The sequence below is a fragment of the Drosophila rhopaloa genome, unplaced genomic scaffold, assembly GCF_018152115.1.
Source record: "Drosophila rhopaloa isolate 14029-0021.01 unplaced genomic scaffold, ASM1815211v1 contig_3, whole genome shotgun sequence".
Lineage (NCBI taxonomy): Eukaryota > Metazoa > Arthropoda > Insecta > Diptera > Drosophilidae > Drosophila > Drosophila rhopaloa.
In genome coordinates this window covers 10,574,539-10,597,901 of record NW_025335123.1, presented here as the reverse complement: position 1 = coordinate 10,597,901, position 23,363 = coordinate 10,574,539, and the positions used below count along the sequence as shown (strand labels likewise).

Genomic DNA, 23,363 nt, shown 5'->3' with positions numbered 1-23,363 from the left:
CGCCATTGAACATATGCCGTAGTCGTGTTTATAGAACGCTCTGCTCCCGCCTCTGCCACTGCCTCTGTCAACGTCGCTGCCTCCGACGACGTCGCTGCCGGCGGAGTGTATCTACGAGTGGTGTACCGTAGTGTACCATATAGTACAGTATGGAAGCCCCCAACAGTGTGAGTGAGTAGATTTGAAATAATAACTTATAAGACCGGCGTGGCGGTACGGTGCGTAGTGTTTACTTTGCCGAATATTCAGTTCGAATTCGTTAACAGCCGCTAACGGTTTGCTCCCGCTGCTCCGATCGTCCGCAGATCCTTTTCTATATATATACCTATATATATATACGATCCTGAAAGAGTACTAGCCCCTATAACAACATGTCGAAAGTGTCGCAAAGGTTAGTAATCAACGAAAAGGAAAGCTGTTGGCAACGAAAAATGGGGAGAAAGGGAGACCGAAGCAACTATCTTATCGAGGGATCTCTACATTTGTACATATGAAGTGCAATATAATAACTATGTGTAATCGTCGGTGATAAGGGAACCTTATCTTGGGGTCCACAACTGGCCAGGAGCAGGGTTCAATGGTTACGGGCACGGGTACCGGTACCGATACCGGTACCGGAAAATCAACTACCGTGCATTAGACAATTAGCTCAGAATCCCATTATACATCGATCAAATGGCCAACTCATCCATATGAATGATGGTCGTGGCAACCTTTGACCATTGTGCAATCTGGATCAGCTCACTTAAAGCGCCATTCACCTTCATCCGACTTAGTTTAACTATTTCAAATTGCCCCATAAACCTTGACCAATGATCGTGTTCAGTTATCTACATATGGTTGAGCACAAGGATCATCCCGCATTTAGGGGTTTTCAGGATATAGTAATACATAAAATGATAAATTAAATTCAATATTATTTATAAAATGATTTAAAGTATACTGCTTAAAACAAGATATGATCACAATATTGAATACAATATTTAAAAGTACATATTTTGTTAGTATAGTTTTATACCTCATAAACTAAAGATGCAAAGTGTATTATAAATGTGTTTCCTTAAATGTCGTGTTTAAAATTCTTAAATTTACATTTATCAAAAACGTTTTAAAAAAAGACATTTACATTTACTCAATCACAAAGCATGAATGATGCGGTGTTTCAAAGTAAGATCATCACTTGGGCGTTGCAAAAATTCTTGTTGTGCATTTGTTTGGAACTATCTAGGTGGGCTGTTCAGCACGATTTGGTCCGATCGACTATAAATAGCATTCCAGAAGTGCGGTGATAAGAGCGGTTTCTATGGAAATGAAATGCGGGAGCGGGATGGGGCGATAGAAAGTGAAAGAGAGCGAGCGAGAGGTACCGATGTCATGGTCAAGGTTTCCCAAGTCGATGGCACGATCTGGTATACACTATATATATGGCTCGATTGTGCTGATCGCAATACGTAACGCAAATGCAAAAATACACAAAAACAAAACTAAAACCCAAACCAAAAGCAGTTTGGCATTATCAAGATCTCACGCAGCTGCGGCCGGCAGTATAATTACAGAATATGAGCTGGAAAAAAAACGCTGACCCAACATGGAACTACCCCATTACCACCCACTTTTTCCCGCCCCTTTTTGGAAAAACATGGAAGGGTCCATCTAAAACACTGCAAAAAAAATTACATCAAATGTGGATCAATTTGTGTTTCATTTATAACAGAAATATTAAGTGATCGTCTTTAACTAATATATTTGTCAATACTTAGTAATAATTGGCTTAGTAAATTTAATATTTCTTACTGTATCAAGTAATTTTTAAATAAATTAAATTGTATGCTCAATTTCCCAAAGGATAAACTAAAATATTTTTAACCGAAATCTTATTTGAAAAATGGGAAGAAAGAGCTTTTGAACGAAACTGAAAAGAATGACAAGCTATACATTTTTGTTCTGAATAGCAACAAAAAATTAGACAAAAGAATTTTGAAACAAACTGAAAAGAATGACCAGCTTCTGAATTCGAAGATACCTTTTTTTTCTGTGTAGCCACAAAAAATGTAGCACCAACAATGGAGGATGCCAAAGGTCATCCGATTGTCGCTCGCTGCGAGATAAGGCCTACACGCACACTCACAATCCAAATGGCTCTGGGTCATGCAAGAGTTGGGGTCCGGATTAGGCCCAATTCATCTCCACTCCTCTCCGGTCCAATTCCCTCCAGTTCATATATGTAATTATGATGCTCAGATCAAGAGTCAAATTAGCACAGGCACGCACATCCCACATAAACATAAGTACTATGCTGCAATACTTTAAGTGTGATGCCATTATTTTTAGCTGCAAAGTTTTTTACATATGGTCATATATACATATGTAGTTCCAATATTTTTATAGGAATTAAATAGGTATTTGCAGTCAGATTAGTTAGGAACTAGTTATTTTGTTTAGTAGTGAGGATATCGACTCTGCTGCTAAAGCCCACATCACTTAACATCGTTTTAATGATGCATTTTAATTTGAGTATACCCACAACAGGTAATGACGAAAAGGGCATAACACCTATATTTAAAACTGATATAAAGCTTAACTCGAGAGTGTAAAACCTTAGAGTTAATATACAAGTTGGCAGTAAGTTTAACATTTAAGTGTCCGTACTACCCTTCTTGGTTCAACTAAAACATTAATATTAACAATGTTTCATTGAACTTAACAATATTTCAGTTAAACTTAGATATGGTCAAAATTGGTACATTTTCACTGTCGCTTAAAAATACAAACTGATTAAAATGTTGTCCGATTCAAATCTTCTCTTATATCATAACGACAATGCACTATTGGCAGTTTATGGTATGAAAAGCGACAATCTAAAATGACTATATTCGTTCCCTTTATTGGTATAATCAAAATGTAATTAAAATCTGGCCAAACTAATTTTGTTCAGAATGAAGTGAGAGATACAAAATGAATCAAACTTTTGACTGAAATTAAAAAAGCATCTGCAAGGGTATACAAATCTATAAATAATAAATATATATGTATATCTATAGGTTAAGCTAAAAGTTAACAGTCGCCTTATTTTTTTGGGGTACAGCAAGTCGAGAATGTTTTATAAATTTAAGAAACCTTGAGAAATTGTAAAAGCTTGATAAAAATGCGTATGTATGTACTGATATCCCTTTTGTTTTTTTCAGTGCTGGCAACAGCAACAATGGCAACAGCAATGACATCTACAACATCTTCCTGCTGGTGGTGGACATCCTGATGCTGATCGCCAAGTTCTGGATCGCGATCTTTGAGGCCGTCGTGGGACTCTTCCGACCGGCTCCCCTCGAGGAGGTCAACGGCAAGGTGGTCCTGATCACCGGAACCGGACACGGCATGGGCAAGGAGATGGCCCTGCAGTACGCCAAGTTGGGGGCCACCATCCTCTGCTGGGATGTCAACGAGCAGACCAATAACCAGACGGTGAAGGAAATCCAGAAGAGCGGCGGAAAGGCCTTCGGCTATGTGTGCAATGTGACCAAGCGCGAGGAGCTGCTGGAGTTGGCCCAGAAGGTGCGCAAGGAGCACGGATTCATCCACGTGGTGGTCAACAACGCCGGCATCATGCCCTGCCATCCATTATTGGAGCACACCGAGAACGAGATCCGCCTGATGTACGACATCAACGTGATCTCCCACTACTGGGTAAGTTTCTCATTAGTCTTCAAGGTTCGAATACCTAAAGTAAATAATAAGACAAAGATCAAATTGATTTTATTGTATCAGCAAAAGGTCATTTATACCACATTATTAAGCTAATATCTGGTCAAAAATTATATAAAATTGATCCTTATATTTTATTCATCATTCTATTTATCATTCGGTGTAGATATTTTTACAACGATTACATAATTGACTTATTTTTAATCATATAATATGAAAAAATCATTGTATGAGATTAAATGCTAGATATTTAAACCTATTGTTGTCATCCCTTTTTCGTGTTTCCATAAGTTTTGTTCAAAACTTCTCATGTAGGAGAACCATATTTCAAATGAACTTTAAAAAGCATATTTTCTGTAGAACCAAATTTGTTTTTCAAATTTTAAGTTTTTTTTTATAAATTTCACTGTAGTTTTCATTACTTTTATTTTATTTTATGCCGAAACTGGCAAAAATGTATTATTGGTTTTCTGGTTTTTTCCTACACAAAATATAGTCCAATAAAGTTAAGTCCAATAGTTAATAACACATAATAATAATCGAAGATTTTCTTAAAAAAACATTTATTTATTGGAAAGATGTACATACAGTAGAGGGTTGAATTAAGTTTGCTCTCGAAACTTTTTAACTCAATTTGATTTTGTTTTGATTTTGTTTTTTTATCCTGACGCTACAAGTATAATACTTTTAAATTAATGCGCCAGTCGCAAAAGATTCACAATTAATTAATAAAGTTAACTTAATATTAACATGTTTTAAGTGACTTACTGTACTTAAATATTTGTATCCTATGCACACGTACAAACCAATTAACTAATAATAACTATGTCCACAGATTATCCAGTCCTTCCTGCCCGATATGATTGAGCGCAACGAGGGCAGCATTGTGGCACTATCCTCCTGCGCCGGACTCTTCGGACTGGTCAACCTGGTGCCCTATTGTGGCACCAAGTTCGCCGTTCGCGGCTACATGGCCGCCCTCGCAGAGGAGCTGCGTCAGAAGAACCCCCAGAGCAATGTGAGTACCACTTAAATTTACAGTTCCCAGGCACCATTTGGTGATTTATGATAATGGTGGCATGATAAAAAGTTATTGTATTATAATGAAACGTTGTTTATTGCCGACGAATTATTGCCCCTTTTACACTCTTCGGTTTATGCACAGGTTTAGCATTCGTTTAGTTACTTGTGCACCTTAATTCCAGACCAAAAGCTAATAAAGAAAACCTTAAATTTCTGTTTTGAACAAATTTTTAATATGTACTGAACGTTTGGGCTTGTCAATCACAGAAAAGTTGTATACAAAATAGTCACCGAAAATCAAAACAGAATTTTTAACCATTTTGTATGCAACAGTAAAGAGATACGTAATACCAAAATAATAAGAGGATAGATAATCAGATATTTTATATTATAACGAGTGATTTGGAACCAATCAAAGAATTGTGGCTTTTAAAATCCCTAAAGACTTCCACAATACCACTACCAAATGTACCATTAAACCTATATTAATACTAGGATTACCTGTATCTGAATTCCAGGTCAAGCTGACCACCATCTATCCGTACATGATCGATACGGGTCTGTGCAAGAACCCCCGCTACCGATTCCCCAGCCTGTTCAAGCTGATCTCGCCCCAGGTGGCCGCCGGCTCCATCATCGAGGCCCAGCGCCAGGGATTGGAGGAGGCAGCCATCCCACGGCATTTCGTGGCCGTGGAGAAGATCGGTCGGCTCATTCCCCGCAAGGCGATGCGCCTGGTGAACGACTTCCTCGACACGGGAGTGGACACCGACAAGCACTAGAGGAGGTGCTCGACTTGGACACCCTGCCTTCCCCCAGTAGGTCATAGAGCTTTATTGTTTTACACATTTTTTTTTTGTCGTTTTTACTATTATCTCCTTTTAATTGCTGTGTAGAGAAGTGCAACTAATTGCTGTGTGAAAATATGTGAATTTAGCAAGCTCAATTTAGCTGTTAGAAAGGTTGTTACTTAATTAAAGGCGAACATTGTCGGGCTAATTGTGTTGGTCGTAATAAAGGTCTCCAAAGAGTACTCCGTAAAGTGATGAAATGCTGACCCGTGAGGCTGCCCTAATGTGTTTATCTGGTTGTTTTCTGGTTCATCACGCTAACTGTGAATAGTTTCATGTGGATTCCCCTAGAATGGATTACTTTCTGGTCGAGTGAATATATATTTAGGGATAATAATAGGGATAATAATAGGGATAATAATATTGTTTAGTATACGAACTCTTTGACTTAAAACTGTTAATGCGAGCCTTTGTCATATTATACGTATATTCCAACATTAAATTCAGTTAAATTTCAGTTATATCTTTTCAATCAACCCATTTTTATCAGACCCCCAAACAAATGTTCACTGTTGTCTGGCCGATCCTTGCGAATTCCTTTGATCAGCAGAGGTCCTATTCTCGTAGTTAACTGAAATCGGAGGCCTTGGATCGGGCTGTGTATATATAATAGGTTCTCCCTGGGGTAGCTCATCGTACGGACTCCACTCCTCGAAGACCGTGCGCTCCATGATCACCTGCCTCTTAGAGCGCTTCCTCTCCACGCTGAGTATCATGTCCTGGAACTCACTGATGGCCGTCCGGAACTGGTCGTCGCCCTCGATCATCAACACGAACTGGTCGGGATTGTCGGGATCAAGCTCCAGGACGGGGCCCAGTTCCTGCTCCTGCCGCACGCGATCCTCCTCCGCCTGCAAAAGGGTCTTCCGCTTCAGCCTGACTTCATCATATCGAGCCTCCAGGAGTTTACTCCGCACGATCTCGCGCTCGAACATCTGCAAGGTAGAGATGTCTTGATAAAAAAGTTGAAGTAGTTAAAGGTTCCAAGCCCCCTATTCAATATAAAAGAATATGAATATAACCATTTATATCAAAAAGAAAAAAAATATGAATGTAACTATGAATGAATTATAGCAAAAAAAAAAAAATATATATAAATTGTAAATTGTTATAAATGAAAGTTGTTGATTAATGGTTTTAGTACTGAGTCAGGAAATAAATAACTGAAATAACATTTTTACCACAGGGAAATTAAAAGGAGCAGAGTGGGTATCCTAACCTAGTGCCTTTTTACATTCCAAGATAAGTACGATAAATATGATTAAAATCTCCCACATAACCTCATCCATAATGGAAGGTATGCAGTATAATTAGCAGGAAGCTTGGGTACTTTCGAAAAGAAGGTAATGATATATACCCCTGTAGAGTTCTGTAAGCAATAATAGATAGGCTATAGAAATAAACCAAAGCCTGGGACCCTTACAGCTGCTATTAGTGCCTTCTCCTTGCCGGTGGCCTGTCGCATGGACTCATCCAGGGTCAGGATGTGACTATCGCCATTCTGCAGGGCAATGGCCAGGAGATCACCGTCCGGCCGGAACACCACATCCGCTATCATAACCTTGAAGTCGATGGAGAAAATGGGCAGTCGCTGGTGGAGCAGCAGGTCCCAGAAGTCGACGACGCCATTCATGTCCCCAGTGACAAACAGGGAGCAGCGACCCGTGCTCCAGGCGCCGCAAACGATCTGGGTGCGCTTCCGGAAGTACATGGTGGAGGGTCCGTCCTTGACCTCTTCCGACCAGATCCTGGCCCGCCAATCCCCCGTAACCAGGAAGTTCTTGACGAAGAACGGATTCCGGTTGATACTGCGCACGGGTCCGGCGAACAGTGGATAGTGGGCCAGTAGGGTTTCCGTGGGCGTCATCCCCTTGCGATTGCCCACAAACACGTGACCCATATCGCTGCAGATGATGAAGCGAACCGGGATGGTGTACTCAAACTCCAGCACCGTCACCCCATGCGAATCCATCCTGGACTGGCGCTCCTGCGGTTCCGGCTCGAGGAGCAGCTCCTGCATGGGCATCTTGAGGTCCCGCGTGTCCCAGTACTTGATGGAGCCATCCAGCGAGCCCGAATAGAACTCCGTGTTGGACTTGGAGTGGACCCAGCAGAGGGCCGAGGTGGTCTCCCTGTGGGACACCTCCAGAGGACAAGTCCGCACCGGCAGACCGCCCTTGAAGGTGTTCCACAGACAGACCTGCCCCAGCCCAGTGCCGCCCACCATGTTGTTCTCGTCCTTGGGACAGATCTTGGCCAGCGACACGGCCTCGTTGCAGTCGTAGGATATCTTCGGCCTGAGAGGGTTCTTTACGTCCCACACAAAGGAGGAGTTCGCCTCGCCGAATGGCTCATCCCCCAGCAGACGTAGTCGCTCCCCCTTGTCGAACTGATTGTTGTACTGGGTCATGAACTGGCGGTCGTTGTTGGGCATCCACTCGATGGACTTCAACCGGCGGGACGGGAGCCACAGGTCGTGGAACACGTTGAGCACCCTCGCCCGGAACCTCATCCGGAGGTCGTGCCCCAGTTCCAACGGAAGATCCGCAAAGAAATTCTGATAGATATTGACAGTGTTGTTCTGCTCCGCCACAGTCATCGTGCTGCGGATTATCCCCAGGACCTGCTCACCCCAGCTATCCTCCCGCTCCACCTTCTTGCGGTGGCGCAGCGTCTGCTCCTCGTCCAGGGAGTTCACCTCCTTGGGCCACCCGCCCTCGTAGTGGTACATCCCGTGATGGTCGAGGGTCACGTTCTCCGTCTCCATGATGGTCAAGGCCATCTGGCGACTCAGCTGGGTGCCCTGCACCGAGGGGTTGCGCATGATGTACTTCAGCCGCTGGCGACCACTGGGATGCACGCTGACCATCAGCTCATTCCGATCCTGGAACCGGCACTGCCGTCCAAAGCGACGCCTTTCGCGGGAATAGATGAACTGGTTCTGGTACATGACGGGACTCGGAGGAAAGCTCAATGGAGCAGTGGTGGATTAGGCTCCTACAAGGGTCACAGCTTCATGGGATTGGCCAGATCCAAGGGATCAGGCGGCTTCAAGAAACTCAAAAAAACCAAGGGATTTGGTGTGCTCCTGTTCTTCCTCCTGTGTCTTCTATATTTCTTTGTTTATTTTTAAGTTTTGCTAAATCAATTTGTGTGTCAATGTGTTTTTCTATGTGTATTAAGTATGTTTGATTAAATATGAAAATCCGCCTGCGAACAACCATAACTTTAGGAAATAAAATTGGATGGAGGTGCTTTTTGTTTTTTTTTATTTCTTATTTTTGAATGGCCTTACAGAAAAAAAACCAAAATCATGTTTTTCTTAGGCCATCCATTTTTTTTAATTTTTCAAAGAATTTCAAGCTTGCATCACTATCTTTTCTTACAGAAACTCGATTTCAAAGTGGAATACTTATAAATGCTTGTGGGTTAATTCTCAAAAAATATGCGATTATATCTGGATTTGAGATTTTGCGTCGATTTCCTGTCATTTTTATGATGTCCTTTTAAATTTAAATTACAAAATTGTTGTTATATTATTAATAAACTACGGTCACACTGCCCCCAATCGCCAACAATTAATCGTAGACGTAATCGATATCAGGACATTTTATCGACTGCTCGATTGACCGAGCACGCGTCCAATCGATTGTATAGTATAAAAAAATAAATACAAATATAAAATAAAATAAAAGTTATATGAAATAAGGCTAAGTAACAACGTATAATATAATTTAATGCGGAGCAGCCAGTGGAACAACGTTTCCTGCCATTGACCAACTTAAGGTGACTACATAGAAATTACGCATAATCACGCATCGCTTGCTCTTCCAAACAAAATAATTCGAAATGACTCTACTTGCCAGCAGATCGAATTTCAGAACGGAGCAACTGGGAATCCGGCAAAGTGAGTCCCGTCAAGCAATTGCCGCCATGCTAGCTAGCGAATCCACAGCACCAGACGCTCTGGAAGCGCCGGTGGCAACCAAAACAACAACAGAAGTCGCCACACCGCCAGAATCTGGGAATGATCAGGCGGAGGACAGTGGTAATGTGGAGGAGGGCGATGCCGACACGGATGCGGATGCGGATGCGGAGGCCGCTGCCGTGGAGACCGAGGAGCGCGAGGAACTGCAGCAGTTCATCAACGAGCTGCGCGACAAAATCGAGAGCAAGCGGCAGCTGCGGCTTCAAAACTCCACATTCGAGCTACCCGGCGAGGAGCACTTCGCCAAACTGGACTCCAACCTTAAGAAGAACACGGCGTTCGTGAAGAAACTGAAGCTTTTCACGGCCACCCAGCTGGAGGCGCTTCTGCGGGAGCTGTCCGCCCTGAATCTGAGCAAGTACATTTCGGAGATATGTGCTGCGCTGGCCGAGGCCAAGCTAAAGATGACCGATGTGCCTGCGGTGGTGACTCTGGCCTCCCGGCTGCACTGCACCTACGCCGACTTCGATGTCCAGTTCCTGGAGGCCTGGCAAAAGGCCCTGAACATCAAGGCCAGCGAGAAGATTGCCAATCCCAGCAAGCTGCGCGTGGATCTGCGCCTATTCGCCGAACTGGTCAGCTCTGGTGTAATCCAGATGAAGCCTGGCTTGGCCCAGCTAGGCGTTGTTCTGGTGCACCTAATTGCCCAGGATAAGGACGACCACAGCAACTTCTCTATCATCCTTTCGTTCTGCCGGCACTGCGGCGAGGAGTATGCCGGCCTAGTGCCGCAGAAGATGCAACAGTTGGCCAGCAAATTCGGCGTGGAGGTGCCCAAGTCCGACTTCCTCACTGCCGACAAGCAGCTCAATCTACGCACCATGCTCAAGGGCTACTTCAAGGCCCTGTGCAAACATGTCCTGGCCGAGCAGACCGAGCTGATGAACATGACCAAGAACATCCGGCGCACTATGGAGTGCAAGGGTGAGATCTCCACGGAAAAGCGGGAGAAATGCGAGCTCATGCAGGCAGGGTTCGATAAGCTGCTAGCGTCCGCTCAGTCCCTGTCGGAGCTGCTGGGCGAACCACTGCCGGAGCTGGCCAAGGAGTCGGAGTGTTGCAATCCGGGAACGGTCATCGACAACATGCTGGACAGCGCCGCCTTCGGGGTGCTCGATCCCTGGGGCGACGAGGAGACCCGCTCTTTTTATACAGATTTACCCGATTTACGGCAGTTTCTGCCCAACTTTTCGGCACCGAAAGTGGATCTGGAAACGCTGGAAGAACCCAGTGAACTCACCGAAGAAGCGATTGAAGCCAATCTAGATGCGGAAATGGATCTGGATGATCCGCCATCTACCACCTCGGATACGGCGCTGGAAACTGCCAGCGAAGAGCAGCCGAGCACACCAGCTACACCAGCGGAGGATGTGAAGCCACAAAAGATGGGCAGCGCCTTAATGGAACTGGGTCGGCAGCAGCAGCAGCAAAGCCAGCAGAACCAGAATCAGAGCCAGACCCAAACCCAGACCCAGATGCGGCAGCAGTTCGATGGCTTCCTGGTCAACCTGTTCAACTGTGTGAACAAGGAGCTAATTGATTCGGCGGCCATCGAGTTCCTGCTGAACTTCAACACCAAACATCAGCGCAAAAAGCTGACGAGGACCATATTCTCGGTGCAGCGCACTCGCCTGGACATCCTGCCCTACCTCTCCCGTTTCGTGGCCATCGTGCATCTGTGTAATACGGATGTGGCCGCCGATTTGGCGGAACTGCTGCGCAAGGAGTTCAAGTGGCACATCCGCAAGAAGAACCAGCTGAACATCGAGTCCAAGCTAAAGATTGTGCGGTTTATTGGCGAACTGGTGAAGTTCGGGTTGTTCAAGAAGTTCGATGCCTTAGGATGTCTGAAGATGCTGCTGAGGGACTTTCAGCACCACCAAATCGAGATGGCCTGTGCCTTTGTGGAGGTCAGCGGCGTCTATCTGTACAATTGCCGTGATGCCCGCCTGCTGATGAACGTGTTTCTGGACCAAATGCTGCGTTTGAAGACGGCCACGGCGATGGATTCTCGCCATTCGGCGCAAATCGAGAGCGTTTACTATCTGGTAAAGCCGCCGGAGTCGTCCAAGCGAGAGCCTACGATTCGGCCACCCATGCATGAGTACATCCGTCACCTGATCTTCGAGAAGCTCTGCAAACAGAATGTGGAGCAATGCATCAAGATGCTGCGCCGCATCGACTGGCAGGATCCGGAGACCAATTGTTATGCCATCAAGTGCCTCAGCAAGGCCTACCTGTTGCGCTTTCCGCTAGTCCGCTGCCTGGCCGATCTCGTCTCCGGCCTGAGTTCCTATCAGCCGCGGGCGGTGACCATCGTGATCGATAATGTGTTCGAGGACATCCGCGCGGGTCTGGAGATCCATTCGCCGCGCATGGCCCAGCGGCGCATTGCGATGGCCAAGTACCTGGGCGAGATGTACAACTACAAGCTAGTGGAGTCCACCCACATCCTCAATACGCTGTACTCGATCATCTCGCTGGGCGTGTCCATGGACCAGAGTGTCGTCTCGCCGCTGGATCCACCTGACAGCCTGTTCCGTCTGAAGCTGGCCTGCATGCTACTGGACACGTGTGGACCCTATTTCACCAGCCAGGCCACGCGGAAAAAGTGAGTGGGATCGCCTGTGTTGTCAGCGGGCTACATTCAAACGGATGAGCCGTTTAATTTAAGAAAAAACAAGCTTTCTGATATAATTATTTTTTATTTTTTTAGGCTGGACTACTTTTTGGTGTTCTTCCAGCACTATTATTGGTTCAAGAAAACCCATCCCGTGTTCAGCAAGTCGGAGAACACCTCCGATTTGTTTCCCATCCTGGTGGATCACACCTATCGCGACTGCCTGGCCGGTGTGCGGCCCAAGCTGAAGCTGTTCAAAAGTTTGGAGCAGGCCAAGGCGGCAATTGATCAGTTGCAGGAGAAGCTCTATCCGCAGCTGAAGGCCACCAGTGCCCAGGATCCGTCACTGGCATCCATCAGCGAAATTAGCGAGCTAGACGAAGGCGTAGGTTTTTCAACAAAAATATCTGTCCCAAACGATGCATAACTTGTAATTTGTAATTTACCAGGCCACCGATGAGGACTCGGGATCCTCAAATGACCAACGGGAGCGACAGGTTGCCGGCCAGGAGCCGGAGCAGAGCAACGACTGGACGGAGAACGAGGCGGAGCCACCGCTGCCGCCACCCCCACCGCTAGAGAAGTCTAAGGAGGACCTTGAGTTCGAGCACTTGTACGAAAAGATGACCACGGACTCGTACCAAGAACGGCTGAAGGAGCCGATCAAGGCCACAGCCAAGGATATACCGGTGCCGATGATGGCACGCTTGCAAAAGAAGTCGTACGAACAGATTACGGGTGGTCAGGCCTCCGGCAGTGGTAATGCCAATGCGCCACAGATCTCAAAGGCGGTCGCCAATCATGACGCAGCACCCGGCTCTCCAGGCTCTGAACCTCCTGATGGCAATGGCAAACCCAGAGGAGGAGGAGGAGGCGGCTGCGGCGCTGCAGTAGCATCAGCAGCAACAGCCGCCGTGCCGTTCGTGCTGATGGTGCGCGGCAACAAGGGTGGCAAGCAGCAGTTCAAGTCATTCGTGGCGCCTTCGGACTCACAGTTGGCAATCAACCTGAAACTGCAGGAGCAAAAGATCCGCGAGGAGAAGGAGAAGGTCAAGCGCCTTACGCTTAATATAACGGAGCGGATCGAGGAGGAGGATTACCAGGAGTCACTGCTGCCGCCGCAGCAGCGCAACTTCACCCAGAGCTACTACCAGAAGCCCAACAAGCACAAGTTCAAGCACCAAAAGGGCGCCCCTGATGCGGACCTCATCTTCCACTGAGACGCTGTCCCCGCTGCCGGAACCGAAAGAAAGCCGGGGCCGGTGAGTGTGGGAGCTCCCATGTGCCGCACATGCGTAGTAGCACCTTTGCTTGTTCTCAGCCTCCTGGCCAGCGCATCGATACCACTCTGCTGCTGTACGGCCCATCGACTGCGACTGCGATTGTGTACCACGGAATCGAGAGAATGAGAGAGAGGAACGCTCCAAGAGCCGTCCACTCTCCGCCACGAAAAATGCCCCCAAGCTCCGGACGATATCCACATGAGCCACATCAACCTCAAGCCGTACTTAAGCCAACCAATCCAAACCCACACTTTGCCAGCACGCAATCGCAGTCGTGGCAGCTCAAGCCAATCCAGATGGCCCGGGTCCACGTGCTCGTCTTCGATATTATCGTGTACATAAAACTGCTACTCCCCGATTCGTATCCGTATATTTTAACACTACATAGTACGTAAAATTGCCTAGACTTGTTTCGAAAACAGACCCCTATGAATAACAAAGCATGTATACAACGATATATACAGAACATATATAGAATGTTATACACACATCCGATATTGCCATCCGATGTTCGCTGTTCCATTGACATTTTTGAATCAAATGCAAAGTACAGTCTGAAAGTGAGTTTGTGTCCTTTGGGGGGAAAATGGAAAATGTTGAAATGCTCCCAGGGATGTGATCTGAGTGCCCTCCAATAAGTTTCGAGCTTTATTCGCTTGATCGTTGGTGTTTTTAGCGTTTTATACAAAAAGATAATGCTCAAAACAAGAATTACAATTTGATTAATTTTTTTTTTTTTGTTTTTATATTGCTAGAAATTATCCCCGGTTTTTATTTTATAAATCAAAGTTAAATCAAATCGCCGATTTTTAATCTGCAGGAGAGGAATATAAAAGTACATCAAGGGTCTTCGAATAACCGATTTACCCCAATCTTGTTTTTATATTTTATTTTTTATTCATTTTACTAAAATTAGCATCAAACAATTTAATTTCCACTTCTTTTTATATTGCTAGTGTTTCCACTTCATTTTGTATTAATTTATCATTCAATAAAAATACTCAAAATTATTTTCGTTTTTTTATACAAAATTTTTTGTTTTGGTTTTGTATTACTTTAAATGTTAATCAGTAATCAGTACAAATGGCAAAAAATATATATTTATATAGTAGTATTAATTTACTTTTAATGATCGAAATTCAATAAAACAAAACACGCACAAGAGACTATATTCCATTCTGTTCCACGCGGTTACCCTCTTTACTTTTACTTTCTTTTTCTATAAATAAAACATACAAAAATAAAAATGAACAGATTTTACAGAAAACTAAATGTCCCCGGGGCACTCTTGCATTTCGAAATTAACAATTACAAGCTTAAATGTTAATAGCTTAAATATTAAATGTAAAGTTAGCTTTAAAAACAATAGAAAAACATTTAGACAGGGGGACTTGGCGAAAAACGACAATTTCGGGAGGGTAGAAGCAGTTAAGTTTCCCATTTCTAGCAGTTTGCCGGGATCATTTCAGTTAAATACATCGCTATTTTGCCGTTGTTTGTCGTTAATAATAAAGGATGTTGATACAAAAAATTAGAAGTAGGGAGAAAAAACAAAACAAAAATTACAAATTAAAAATAAAATACAAATTCATTTGCTCCGATTTGGATGCAATGTGTACAAAAAAAGAACACAAAAATCATAGTTCTAACTATCGTTCGTAGTTCATTTGTTGTCTGTTTTTTTTTGTTGTTTCTTCTTTTTCTTGGCTGCTTGTTTTTGCTGTGCATAGTATGATATAGTCTAAAATATGTTGGAAGGCACAAATCGTTTGCTCGTTAAGTATACGCAATGTATAAAGGCTGCCCCGTCGGAGCGGTTTTGTAAATGTATATATAAATGTATATATAAATATATATATATATATATATATATTGTTGACTTAGTTTAGAACGCGTTTCAATGGCAGTTGACTTTAGTGGTTTTTGCACCCGGACAAAGCAGCTTTATCTATGTTTTCGGAGTCGTTTCTGATGATTGGTTATATATTAGTTATATTGGTTGGTTTGGTTGGCTGTTTTTCTTTCTGGTTGCGGTCCAAGCACAGACAATTGTTGTTCAATTGAACGACACAAGTTGCATTTCCCTAATCTAATGTTACATATCGGATTTATTTGCCCGCATACATGGGGTTCTTGAAGGTGGATGTGGCCTGCTTATATATGGGATTCTCGCCCTGTAAATGGAGTAGAGGAGATAATTTAGAATGGACTCAGGGGGTAAATTCTTAATCCAGGAAATACTCACCGTATCCCATTTGGCGTTCATGCGCTCCTTTTCGAACCGCGCAAATTCCCGGCGATCGTGGATCGTTGTTAGCAGCTTCCAGAGCAGAAGAATAGCCAGACCCACTAGCACAATGGCGGCAATTACGCCCAGAACAATGCCAAGCATGAAGACCTTAGGCGGGCACTCCTTTTCCTCCTGGGCATGGACGACTAGATTACCTTGCTCGCTGTACTTGAACATAAACTTGCAGTCGTCCTCGTCAAAGAAGGTGCACATCTGCTCGTCCTTGTGCTCGTCGATCTCCACCTTCTCCACGCCGAAGGGAGTAAAGCTAGTGCAATTATTGGCACAATCATTGCCGTTCTTCAGCACGCCCGTCTTATACATCTGGCACTGGACGCAGTCCTTCAGCTCCTGGCACCGTCCAGAGCAAGTTGGACACTTCTCGCAATGGCGGCCGGAAAAGCGTCCCTGTTCGTTAACCGTACACTTGCAGACACCACATTCGCAAGTACCATGGCCGGAGCAGATCTCGTCGCTGCCGGGTGGCATGCAGGTAGCATTGGAGGCCTGGCAGGCGCAACTGCTGCCGGTCCAGCCCTCCTTGCACACGCAACTGCCGCAGTCGCAGGTGCCGTGATCCGGACCCGAGCACAACTGGTTCTTGTTCCGTTCGCAGCTGAAGTTGTCGCATTCGCAGAGTCGTCCGGAAATCACCTCCTCGGGATTGGTTCGTTTGAAGCACTCGCAGGCGCCACAAACGCAATTACCCCGACCAGAGCAATCCGTCGTCGAGTTGCTATCCGCTCGGCAACTGGCGTCGCTGCCGTTTGTCGAATTCACATCTGTTGCCGAGCACTCGCAGATGTTGCCAAAATGATTATCATCACAATCGCAGATGCCGCACATGGAGGTGCCATGCGTACTGCAGCTCTTCGAATGCTCCTCATAGCCAGCTGTGCCTTTCTTTTCACAGTCACACGCGCAGAGCATCTCCAGATGGATCTGCATGGTCTCATTGATGCCCACGGGCGAGATGTTGATGGTCTGTTTCCAGTCTTTCGGATTCTCGGGGCATTTGAGCACCTGGATCTGGGCCGTGAAGCTCACCTGCTGGCCCGCGGTCAAGTTGTCGCACTTGGTAGTCTGCACTTCAGGACCGCCGTTCAGGCAGGACGAGAAGTAAGTGATTTTCACATCCCCACCGGCGTTGTCCTTCATCTCCACTGAAGAAGAGATTTTCTGCAAAGAATAGATAGATTAAATGGAGTTAGGATTTTAAACGGCTTCAGTGACCACTTACGTCGTATTCTCCCTTGACCAAATCGACCACGTTGGATGAATCGCTGGAGAGTATGGCCGCCGAGGAGCCCTGGATTTGGCGCACCAACTTCTCATACACGGAATGCTGACTGGCGGTCACCGCAAAAATAATATTGATGGCATTGTCCTTGACCTTCTGGTTTATTTGCGAAATGCTGGGATAGTCCTGCTCCGTCGAGTGCGTGTAGTCGCCAGACGGACTCAAATGGCACTCTCCGTCGTTCGGGGCAATCACGCCACCCAGTTTGCCATCGCCAGCATAATGGAATCCTGCGTCCGTGGAGAAGACGAGCAGGCGACGGGCCTGTTCACGCCAACCGATCTGCTGTCGGCAGGCAATGGCCTGCATAATGGCATCGAAGCCACCTTCGGGAGCATCCAGATTGCCCGATACTTTGGCACTCTTCACCTCTCGCTGCCGGTCAGAGATATAAACGATTAGCGGTGGGTTTCTCTGAGGGTTTTGGGTTAATTCGGTGGCTGAGTAAGGGTAATGCATTCTGGCACACTCTGTCATAAATGCCGGATTATTTAGTGCATAAACAAACTACTTGGACAACAAGAATTCTTTCAGCAAACATTTAAGAACCTTGAGCGGTCTGGTCTATCAGTATTAGTCAATGATAAGAATTGTTTCCATACTACGATAAGATATATGCAAGCAGTTATGATTAATAGCACTTTCCCCGCGTAGCTAAGTGAATAGAGTTCTATATTTGGAACCTTGAAATGAGAAACGGTCGCTTCTATAAAAGATATAGGGTTAATTGTGTCAAGTCCGGCAAGATTGTTTTCGGAAATGAGAAACTATTTATAGTGTTATTTGGTGTTCTGATATAAAGTGGAACTAGGTTGTCAGCAATATTTGCACTTTAAAAAACTTATATAAATTAAAAATGCCTCTATGTAAGACATAGATTTAGGATCACGTTTAACCATTCTTTTCGTAAAGGTGATCTTTTTTTAAGCATTTTTGAATGTTAGTTTTGCCTCAACTACATTTTAATAAAGAATTAGACATTCTTTAATTTAACATATACACTTTCTTATATTCTCTAAACGTTTACAGTTTATGAATTTTTCAGAGTGTGCCAGCAAATAAGAGCCTACATATATAACGTTAACCAAACAACAATGAATGCAAGATAACCAATTAGCATTAACATACCAACAGCTATTCTATATTAGTAAGCAATGCCATTTTTAACTTAATAACACAACATTCAAGATAAATTAATAATGAATTATACAACATAGTTAAGTTACAAGCAAACCAAACCCAAACAAATTAATAATATTTCATGCAAAATCCAATGAAACAAGCTCGGAACTTGAATGGATGTTGACCAAAAGAGGTTTCAGATGCAAGTGCGATAATTCCGATTCGGATGGGGGCGTGACCACTTACAGAGAATTTATATGTGTCCGTACTTAAGGCCATGGCATTTTGGTAGCCATAAGGAGCACTGCAATTTTCGCACGGCTCATTCAGGCTAATTAGTTTAGATTTGGTATTTCGTAATATTTTGTTCAAATTTCGAGCCAAGCAACAGGGAATTTTGGAATGCACAAGTACAATACATATGGCCAGATTTATATGGAGAAAGTGATGAGTACACAATGAAATAAAGAAATAGAGAGAAAGAAACACAAAAGATAAATAATGTTTTGACAACATCGATGAGTGCAAATAGATTACGATATAGATACGATACGGTATAAATATGCTAGTGTGGCTAATATATAAAAATGTGCTGATCACCATACAGCACAAATACAACACAAAACTATAGATAAAAAATGTATAAATAATGCTTAAACTAAAAGGTGCAATGGGATATTTGAGATATAATCATAGATGGAATAGGGCAAGCACATAGAGTTATGAAGATACATGCAATTGGATCTATACACAAGGCTATAGATCTATATATAAATATCGATATGGGAGCAGGCACAATTAGATGGGATTATACGGGTCAAGTATTGATTAATTGTCTCTTACAGAAAAGCTTGTGGTGTTTCTGCTGAGTTGCATGTGATTGTGGTAACCGTAAGGAGCCGTGCAGTTGTCGCAGGGATTTAAAAGTCTATGGATTCAATTCGATTCGATTTGATTCGATTCCGTCGATCGTTGGTGTTGTGGTCGAGTTGTTTGTTGGTGTTCATGGTATGGTTGTAAGTATAAAATAATTAACAAAGTTAGCGGCTGAATCGATCTGGTAAATTAGATAAAATTAGCTCAAAAGTTTGCATTAATCGTGTAGACATACAGCATAGAGAGACACTACAAAATCTAGCTGTGGACTTTTTAGAGAGCCAATTAGATGGGTGTGTTACTTTGTATTGTTTTTTTTTTTTTTTTTTGTTAGCAATAGGAATTATTTGGGACTTGTTGATAAATCACTGTGTCATCAGCGGACATTGCTCATGGATGCTATCAATAAGTGACGCTCTCAAGTCTTCGTAATTTCTCCAGAATGGCTGACTAATCGGGTACTCGTTAAAGCTTATGACTATTACAAGGTTTCTTAGCAGCTACAGATGATGAAAACACTTAAAAATAACCTTAAATTGATATGTTCTTTGATATATGTTCCTGCAATCAGTCATCATTAAAATAATTTATATAAGCAAATTGATATTTAAACATTTTGTTTATCAATAATAATAAGTCAATAACTTAAATATGTTCCTTAAATTTTAATCATTATACAAGGAACTGATAAGAGCAAATGGTAAGTAAAAACCAATTAACTATGATTTATTCTTATAATAACTAAATAATGAAATGACCCAATTTAAATAGTGGTCCCAATAGAAGAATCATTGCTCTGTACAAAACTTAAATATGACTAACATTTTTCGAGTTCGTAGAAACATATTGGTACATAACATATTGAGAACATATCCTTAACTAAGCCTAGTTTTTATTAACTCTTTCTTAAGGCCATACTCACTTTTTCTTAATGGTCGAGACATAGGGCATGAGCACCTTGTCCACAAACGAACCAAAACCGATTTGGAAATTCGAGGTTATGCTCGTCATGGTCTTGGACAGTTCGTCGCCCAGCGTGGAGAGCTTCTCCTTGTCGTCCTCCATGGATTTGGAAAGGTCCATCAAGTAGTAGAGATCCACCGGATATCCCCCCGCCTGGGAGTAACTCACCTTGAGGTTGTGTTTCTCATCTGATATTGGGGAAAGTGTAGAATTAGGTTCTGGGTCAAGGCTGCAGAGGCAATACTCACTGACGCGTAACTTCAGACTCACGGACTGGGGCATGATTTGAACAATTTCGCCGGAGCTGGACGACATGCCAGCGGAATATTGCGAGCCATAAAAGCTGGACGAGGATGAGGATGAGGATGAGGACGCTTGATAGGAGCTCGAGCTCCCGCCAGAGATTTGTGCACCACCACCTGCTCCTCCCGCCGCACTACCTGTGCTGGCCAGCGTTAGGTTCTTGTTTAATAGAATCTGCGCTTCGGATCTCGGGTCGCTGATGAACTCATCCGGACACAGATTGGAACCACGCTGGAAGCAGCGCGACTGGCCCTTGAAGCCCGGCTGCATGCACCAGGCACAGGACTCGGTCTGGATGCAGGTGCTGCACTTATCCTTGCCACTGCAAGTTGGTTGGTTGACCTTTAAGTTTGCTGCCTTCTGTCCGTCCGTCTGGCCAGCGATGGCGGCCAGAACGACGACCAGGAGGAGGGCCAATTGGCTCCTCCGGTTTCTCTCGATGATCATGGCTCTGTTAGTGTTGGTGCAGGTTGCAGGACGCAGGAGGATCTTCCTTGGGTGTGCGTGTGCTGTGTGCTCTCTCTCGCTCGCTCGCGAACGTTCTCTGTCGCTTTTGTGCGCCGGCTGTAATGGGAAACCAATTAAACTGATTAGTTTCTCCAATTGAATTGGCTTGCTTCTTAGGATTACAGTTGTGGAAAATATAATAGAACTTCGGTTCAACTGATTTTATGAATTTATTAAATTACTTTTTCATTACATTTATTAATAAAAACAACGATTTTAATACTGAGAACAAGTATTATTTTGCAGCAGTAGATTTTTTTAAAATATTTGTTTACATTTAACCACTTTTAAAAGTTTCTTAGCTTCTACATGTAAAGTTGTAAGATAGTTTTGTTCAATTTATATACTTTATTTAATTTTTTGATATTTTATATTATTTCGACCGCAGCTGTAAGTAAAAGTCCAGCTGCTGGCTGCACTGTTTCTTGAGTATATTGCTGAGCACTGCTTTTCCCGCCTGCCCTGATTTTTTTACTGCAATAACAGAGCAAATGGGCCCCACATCTGCCCTCTTTTTTTTGGATTTGCTCTACGTTAATGTTTAATTTTATTTTCCCATCAACTTTGCCAGATGACTCATCCCACGCACACACAAAAACAGGGGCATGATGTACGATATCATGAGTGGGTGTGAGTGTGCGTGTTTTTTTTTTCTTGGCGTCCAAAAAGAAAATAAGAAGAACAACAAAAAGAGGGAGGAAGAGAGCTTACGATAAACAACAAATGCAATGCAATTACTCATTCAAGCACGTTCTGTTAGCACGCTCTCGGCCACCCATCCCTCTCCAATGAACTCCCTCTCTCTTTTTGCTCCTGGCGAAATGTAAACAAAGAGGGAGTGGAAACAATGAGTAGTCATTGAGTCAGTCAACTGCACTGGATTTGGATTTCCGCTTAAATGAATCACTCACACCAACTTACTCAAAAAAGGGCTGCAAATTACGTATACGTACGGGAATTGTGATAGATATTCAAAAACGCCTACGCACAGACAACTGAACCCAATTCCAGCAGATCGAGTGCCGCCAAAAAATACAAAAGATACAAAGTCAGAGATGAAAACCCCAGTTTATATACCCTGCAATCAATGCAAAACATTTAAGTTAGACAAAAGTTAACTATCAAACCAGAAAGTAGTGTCAATTTTTTCCACTTTTACACAAGACACAACTTAAAAGTCACAGGAATTGCATAACGAATAATAAGTTATAATTTATGCTGTGAGTAGATTAGTCATGTTTTTCATCCTAGAATAAATCACTATCATTTAAAAAACAAAAAGCCACATAGCAAAGTTTCGCAGTTAGTCATCTTTTCGATCTTAACTGTAGTATATGAAATCTCAAACAATCTTGCTAAAACCATTACTAACAATGATGTTGTTCTTCGAAGACGTGTTAAATTCAGTCCAATCTACACAAACTTATTTTTGGAACTAAGAAAGCCTATACCATTTAAAATAAAAGGATTAAATTCCACATAAACAGACACAATGCTTTGAAAAATATTATGAATTGATCATAACCTTTTCTGCAACAAACTCCTGACTCACATCGCACTCTAAATAAACAGCATCTGCAGTACACAGTTTTTACCATGGATGGCCGCCCACGCCCACTAAGTAAAAACGAGCAACATCTGGGCCGCCCACATTTGGGTGTTCAAGTTAAACCAGTGGCGTACGGCGGATTTGTTTAGATAACATTTTGGATTTTTGTAAAGAAATGTTAATTTGAAGTTTTTTTTAATTTTAATTTAAAGTCGTTTACAAATAATGAAAAACAAATAAAAACCTATTCCTTCCCTTTTTAAAAATGTACGCTACTACTATGCTTTTTTTTGCCTCTGCCTACGTACTCTGTGATCAGTGGGCGGGGGAAGTTGCAATAAAGAGGCACCAAGACCAACAACTGGCGTCGTAACGTCGCCAATCGAACCCAAAAAAAAAAATAAATAAAAAAAATTATCGTTGAGGATTCATTATTTTTTTAGCTCAGCAAACAACCCATACACGCACAAAGATACGGCGCTCTATGAGTGTGTGCGTGCCTGTGTGTCGTCACTGCGAATGAAATCATCAAAAAATAAGAGGGGTTTTTTAATCTTTTTTTAGCCAAATGCAGCCGGAATCCATTGATTTATTACGTAATTCCCACTTATTTCACTTGATATCTGTTTAATGGCAGCTCTTTGGTTTAACTTTTATGACGTTTTTGCTGGTAGTTGGCGATATTAATTTCCATCAGGGGCGTTTATTTTTTTATTTTGATTTGCTCTCTCTCGCACACTTGTGGAGTTGCTTACTCACACACACTCACATACACAAACACTTCGCACACACGCAGTTATTACAGATATTTCGTACTCAATACCGTTATTCGCTGAATAAGCAAATAAGCACTTTTCGGTCAAAAAAAATACTAGCTGCAGCAGCCAGAAGACCGCCAATCGGAGGCAACAATTGGTATTTGATTAAACTAATAATTACTGCTTTGTCCGCAACTTCGTCCAGTGTGACTCGACGTGACCTAGGGATGT

The 23,363-nt window shown here is 43.4% G+C and overlaps 4 protein-coding genes across 8 annotated transcripts; 2 read left to right on the top strand and 2 right to left on the bottom strand.

The window, feature by feature from the left end:
• The first annotated feature begins 225 nt into the window (after positions 1-225).
• LOC108048770 (17-beta-hydroxysteroid dehydrogenase 13) lies at positions 226-5,764 on the top strand. Its single transcript, XM_017129642.2, has 4 exons — positions 226-391; positions 3,186-3,681; positions 4,535-4,717; positions 5,241-5,764. The coding sequence occupies exons 1-4, from the start codon at positions 372-374 to the stop codon at positions 5,502-5,504; spliced, it is 963 nt and encodes a 320-aa protein (XP_016985131.1). The 5' UTR covers positions 226-371; the 3' UTR covers positions 5,505-5,764.
• Positions 5,765-5,982: 218 nt separating this feature from the next.
• LOC108048766 (dynein intermediate chain 3, ciliary) lies at positions 5,983-9,107 on the bottom strand. The gene is made up of 2 exons (XM_017129628.2): positions 6,997-9,107; positions 5,983-6,508 (listed from the first exon to the last, which is right to left on the bottom strand). The coding sequence occupies exons 1-2, from the start codon at positions 8,521-8,523 to the stop codon at positions 6,080-6,082; spliced, it is 1,956 nt and encodes a 651-aa protein (XP_016985117.1). The 5' UTR covers positions 8,524-9,107; the 3' UTR covers positions 5,983-6,079.
• A 79-nt stretch (positions 9,108-9,186) lies between these two features.
• Positions 9,187-14,024, top strand: LOC108048525 (regulator of nonsense transcripts 2). 2 transcript variants are annotated; one of them, XM_017129272.1, is made up of 4 exons: positions 9,187-9,359; positions 9,443-12,172; positions 12,278-12,566; positions 12,631-14,024. In XM_017129272.1, exons 2-4 carry the CDS (start codon positions 9,507-9,509, stop codon positions 13,399-13,401), a joined length of 3,726 nt encoding a protein of 1,241 aa, XP_016984761.1. In that variant the 5' UTR covers positions 9,187-9,359; positions 9,443-9,506; the 3' UTR covers positions 13,402-14,024. The 2 variants fall into 2 exon arrangements, with proteins under 2 accessions (XP_016984761.1, XP_016984752.1); XM_017129263.1 differs by having other exon boundaries at positions 9,440-12,172.
• Positions 14,025-15,543: 1,519 nt separating this feature from the next.
• Positions 15,544-23,361, bottom strand: LOC108048540 (integrin beta-PS). 4 transcript variants are annotated; one of them, XM_017129283.2, is made up of 7 exons: positions 23,314-23,361; positions 20,264-20,882; positions 19,975-20,203; positions 19,020-19,104; positions 16,995-17,429; positions 15,710-16,933; positions 15,544-15,638 (listed from the first exon to the last, which is right to left on the bottom strand). In XM_017129283.2, the coding sequence occupies exons 2-7, from the start codon at positions 20,763-20,765 to the stop codon at positions 15,573-15,575; spliced, it is 2,541 nt and encodes an 846-aa protein (XP_016984772.1). In that variant the 5' UTR covers positions 20,766-20,882; positions 23,314-23,361; the 3' UTR covers positions 15,544-15,572. The 4 variants fall into 4 exon arrangements, with proteins under 4 accessions (XP_016984772.1, XP_044317361.1, XP_016984780.1 ...); XM_044461426.1 differs by lacking the exons at positions 19,020-19,104; positions 23,314-23,361 and adding exons at positions 18,423-18,507; positions 23,198-23,307; XM_017129291.2 differs by lacking the exon at positions 23,314-23,361 and adding an exon at positions 23,198-23,306.
• Positions 23,362-23,363: the final 2 nt, after the last annotated feature.

Coding starts and splice junctions, on each gene's coding strand:
- LOC108048770 (XM_017129642.2), top strand. CDS start 372: ATGTCGAAAGTGTCGCAAAG. Junction 3,682..4,534: donor ACGTGATCTCCCACTACTGG/GTAAGTTTCTCA, acceptor CTATGTCCACAG/ATTATCCAGTCCTTCCTGCC. Junction 4,718..5,240: donor AGAAGAACCCCCAGAGCAAT/GTGAGTACCACT, acceptor TCTGAATTCCAG/GTCAAGCTGACCACCATCTA.
- LOC108048766 (XM_017129628.2), bottom strand. CDS start 8,523: ATGTACCAGAACCAGTTCATCTATTCCCGCGAAAGGCGTCGCTTTGGA. Junction 6,509..6,996: donor AGAAGGCACTAATAGCAGCT/GTAAGGGTCCCA, acceptor TCTACCTTGCAG/ATGTTCGAGCGCGAGATCGT.
- LOC108048540 (XM_017129283.2), bottom strand. CDS start 20,765: ATGATCATCGAGAGAAACCGGAGGAGCCAATTGGCCCTCCTCCTGGTC. Junction 17,430..19,019: donor GAAACACCACAAGCTTTTCT/GTAAGAGACAAT, acceptor TCTGACCGGCAG/CGAGAGGTGAAGAGTGCCAA. Junction 16,934..16,994: donor TGGTCAAGGGAGAATACGAC/GTAAGTGGTCAC, acceptor TATTCTTTGCAG/AAAATCTCTTCTTCAGTGGA.
- LOC108048525 (XM_017129272.1), top strand. CDS start 9,507: ATGCTAGCTAGCGAATCCACAGCACCAGACGCTCTGGAAGCGCCGGTG. Junction 12,173..12,277: donor AGCCAGGCCACGCGGAAAAA/GTGAGTGGGATC, acceptor TTATTTTTTTAG/GCTGGACTACTTTTTGGTGT. Junction 12,567..12,630: donor TTAGCGAGCTAGACGAAGGC/GTAGGTTTTTCA, acceptor GTAATTTACCAG/GCCACCGATGAGGACTCGGG.